The sequence below is a fragment of the Triticum aestivum genome, chromosome 2D (assembly GCF_018294505.1).
Source record: "Triticum aestivum cultivar Chinese Spring chromosome 2D, IWGSC CS RefSeq v2.1, whole genome shotgun sequence".
NCBI classification, from domain to species: Eukaryota; Viridiplantae; Streptophyta; class Magnoliopsida; order Poales; family Poaceae; genus Triticum; species Triticum aestivum.
This window is the reverse complement of record NC_057799.1, coordinates 455863308-455866412: the sequence shown is the minus strand read 5'-3', so window position 1 is coordinate 455866412 and position 3105 is coordinate 455863308. Positions and strand designations below refer to the sequence as shown.

The 3105-nt window shown below is 50.4% G+C and overlaps 1 protein-coding gene across 1 annotated transcript; it reads right to left on the bottom strand.

Annotated features, from left to right (window-relative positions):
• Positions 1–241: 241 nt before the first annotated feature.
• LOC123049565 (uncharacterized) lies at positions 242–2761 on the bottom strand. The gene is made up of 2 exons (XM_044472466.1): positions 2648–2761; positions 242–799 (listed from the first exon to the last, which is right to left on the bottom strand). The coding sequence occupies exon 2, from the start codon at positions 792–794 to the stop codon at positions 462–464; it is 333 nt and encodes a 110-aa protein (XP_044328401.1). The 5' UTR covers positions 795–799; positions 2648–2761; the 3' UTR covers positions 242–461.
• Positions 2762–3105: the final 344 nt, after the last annotated feature.

Genomic DNA, 3105 nt, shown 5'->3' with positions numbered 1-3105 from the left:
TAAGCAACAGTTTTATTCAGCTTTCATGAAGAACAACGGAAGAATGATAAAGCTTCGTTGCAGTGTTAATCTCCTACGATGCTTCATATTCGATTGTTTCGGCATTATTTCAGCTAATTGCTCCCAAGGACTGTAGCAAATATTTGAGGAGTTGTAATCTCAAACTCTCAGTTAATTCCTTACCTTCAGTTTTTTTTTATGATCTGTTTGCTTCAGCACAATCATCAAGGGGGAATTAATATACCGAAAGGAGCTGCTATTGATAAAAATATATTCATAGTGATAGATTATACTGATGATTAATAACGCACGGAAGATGGCCGTGGCCAGCACAGGCCGTCAGGTCAAGCACATCGTAACGGTAATGCAAGGGAAAGAATCCAAAGCGCACTCAAATGAAGATACCACGTCCAGGAACTACAAGTCTACTGCGCGAGTTCGACCACTGAGACGAAGCGGACTCACAGAATGGTGCACCACCACCATGTGCCGGCCCTTGTGTCGGCGATGACTGGCTCGGCCTCCTCGTCGTCGTGGTTGACGACCGCTGCTCCCTCTCCGGCGTGGACGGGCACCATGTTGTCCACGCCGGCGTTGACGACAACCGGCGCCACCTCCTGGGGTTCCTCAATGTTGGCGCTGTGGTCCGGAACCATCTCTGCATACGTGGGCTTCCTGCTGGAGTAGTTTGCGTCCGTGTTGAGGAAGGACTTCCTCAGAGGGTTGTTCCTCGACTTGGAGCTGACATTGCGGACAGCACCTGGGATCCCCTTGATCTTGCCAGCCGAACTCATGTTGACTGATGAAAGACACAGGTCAATTAGATCAACATACCAATATGGCCTGCAATATGGAAATCAACTAGAAGGCTAGAACTACACTGGCACACTACAGAATGGAAAACATATCTATGCCGCTATTTGGATAAACTATAGATTGTTTTCCTATTGCAGGTTGGCAGGAACTCATGCTTGGGTTAAGCTATCCCAAAAACTGACTTAAGGCTTCTTTACTATCACAGGTCAGCACACTCCAAGTGAAAGTAGAACAAGAACGAGTTGCACAAAGTGTAATATAAACAACGCATTCATAACAAGGCAGAACTTATCGATCTTGAAGTTGCAGTGCACGTTAGCATCAAGGAAGTACAGAACAACTCAATTTTTTTGTGCATACTAGAGATACTTAGTTACCACTACACAGGGCACCGTGGTAAGTCAGGAAGAAGAAACCAACATATTCAATAACTCATGCCTGACTATTGAGAAGAAACATTGTTGCATTTTGAACCTGAATAAACTAAGTCACCAATCATCAACTAAACTACACTGGCATACTAGAACTACATTGGCACACTGCAGAATGGAAAACATATATATGCTGCTATTTGAATAGATTATAGATTTTCTATTGCAGGTAGGTAGGTTGCAAGTCATGCTTGGATTAAGGGCCCCTGGGGTTATGCTTATATAATCAGAAAATTACATTACTCATGTGCACAAGCACAATGCAGATGAAAACCAAATCAAGGCTTCACCATTAACAGAACACTGAAGGGGTAACACAGACCACACGCTGAGATTAGCAACAGAACTATGGGAATCGAGAGGATGGTGGAAACCCACAAAACGCACATACACAAAGAGCGATTTCTCGACACCAGAATCACCGAGTTGCCAACAACAACAAGAATAAAAACAATGGGAAGATCAAGAGTATCCAGTTGGGATGGAGAAGAGGACAGGAACAGATATTAGCGTGGGTTGGGGGTCCTCGTGAGAATCCTCCTCAAACTATAGATTTCCCGGTGCTCCATAATCTCCTCTTCCCCAAAACAGAGCAATCACCACCAAACGCAAGAGCGAGAGCAGCGGCAACAACACAAACGATCGGCCGAAGAGCAGAAGAGATGAAGAGAAATCACCACGGAGTCTCGGTGCTCCTCGTCCTCGTTTCGAAGAAAATCAGTCACCAACTTCAGGGAACCTGACGCAACGCAAGGAACGCGAGATAGGTGTAGGCCCGCAGCCAAATCCACACGCGCAAAAACAGATGTCTCGACTCAAGAAGCACAGCTCTCTGCACACAGATCGCGATGGGATAGAATCATGGCGCTGTTCCTAAAAAACAAAACAGGAGAGAGCGAGCGGAGATCAGCCACGGATTCCCGTTGCTCCGTGACCTCCTCTTCTCCCAGAAATCGCCACCAAATGCAAGAGCAAGACGGGCATCGACAAGAAAAGCGAAGTAAATAGGAGAAGAGAAATCGCCATGGAGTCTCGGTGCTCCTTCTCCTCCTCCAGGAAAATAGCCACCGAACGCATGAGCAAAAGCAGCAGCGGCAGAGAGAAAATCAAACTACGTCGGATCCAAGAGGTGAACAGAAAACGCCACGGGTCTCGGCGCTGTTCAGCCTCCTCGACCATAATCAGTCACCGCCTTCAACCAAGCCGACGCGCTCGCAAGAAACGAGCACGACCGAATCAAAATCCACACGCGGAAAAAAACAGGGCTCAACTCTCCAGAAGCGCATACCCCTGCCCGATCAGCAGCGCCCAAACAGCGAGGACAGAAGCGGCACTACCCACGCGATGCAACCAAGCAAGAACAGCAGAGGCGGTGACGAGGGGAAGAGGATGAAGCTTACCCCGCGGACGCTTTGGTCGGATGCGGCTGCGGCTGCGGGCGTTGGGGTTTCTCGCGCTTGTGTTGGATGCGGACCAAACCAGACCGAGAGGCGAGGAAATGGAGGGGAGGGGAGGGAGGGGAGGGGAAATGCAGGTTGATCGCCTCGCCTTTCCTTCCTTCCTTCGCTGCGGAGGATCAAAAAAGCGAGCGGGCGGTTGTGTTGTGCAGAGCAGAGCAGACTTTGCAGGGAGGCGCAGGCGCAGCAAAGAACGCACACGGCCTCCTTGCCTTGCCTCCCTTCCCTTCGCCCGGCGCGTGCGTCCCGCACCGTCGGATGGCCAGCTGGATAGATCCAACGGCCCAGGCCCGTGCCACCTGGCCCCCGCACGACGAGCCTCAGCGTCCGGGGCCCACGCGCGCCGCGCGGGCGGGCGCTCCCTTGTCGCCTTGCGGAGAAACTGGCCCCTGCCTCCGCCG

Bases quoted from the DNA above. Each gene is read 5' to 3' on its own strand.
- LOC123049565 (XM_044472466.1), bottom strand. From the start codon at position 794: ATGAGTTCGGCTGGCAAGATCAAGGGGATCCCAGGTGCTGTCCGCAAT.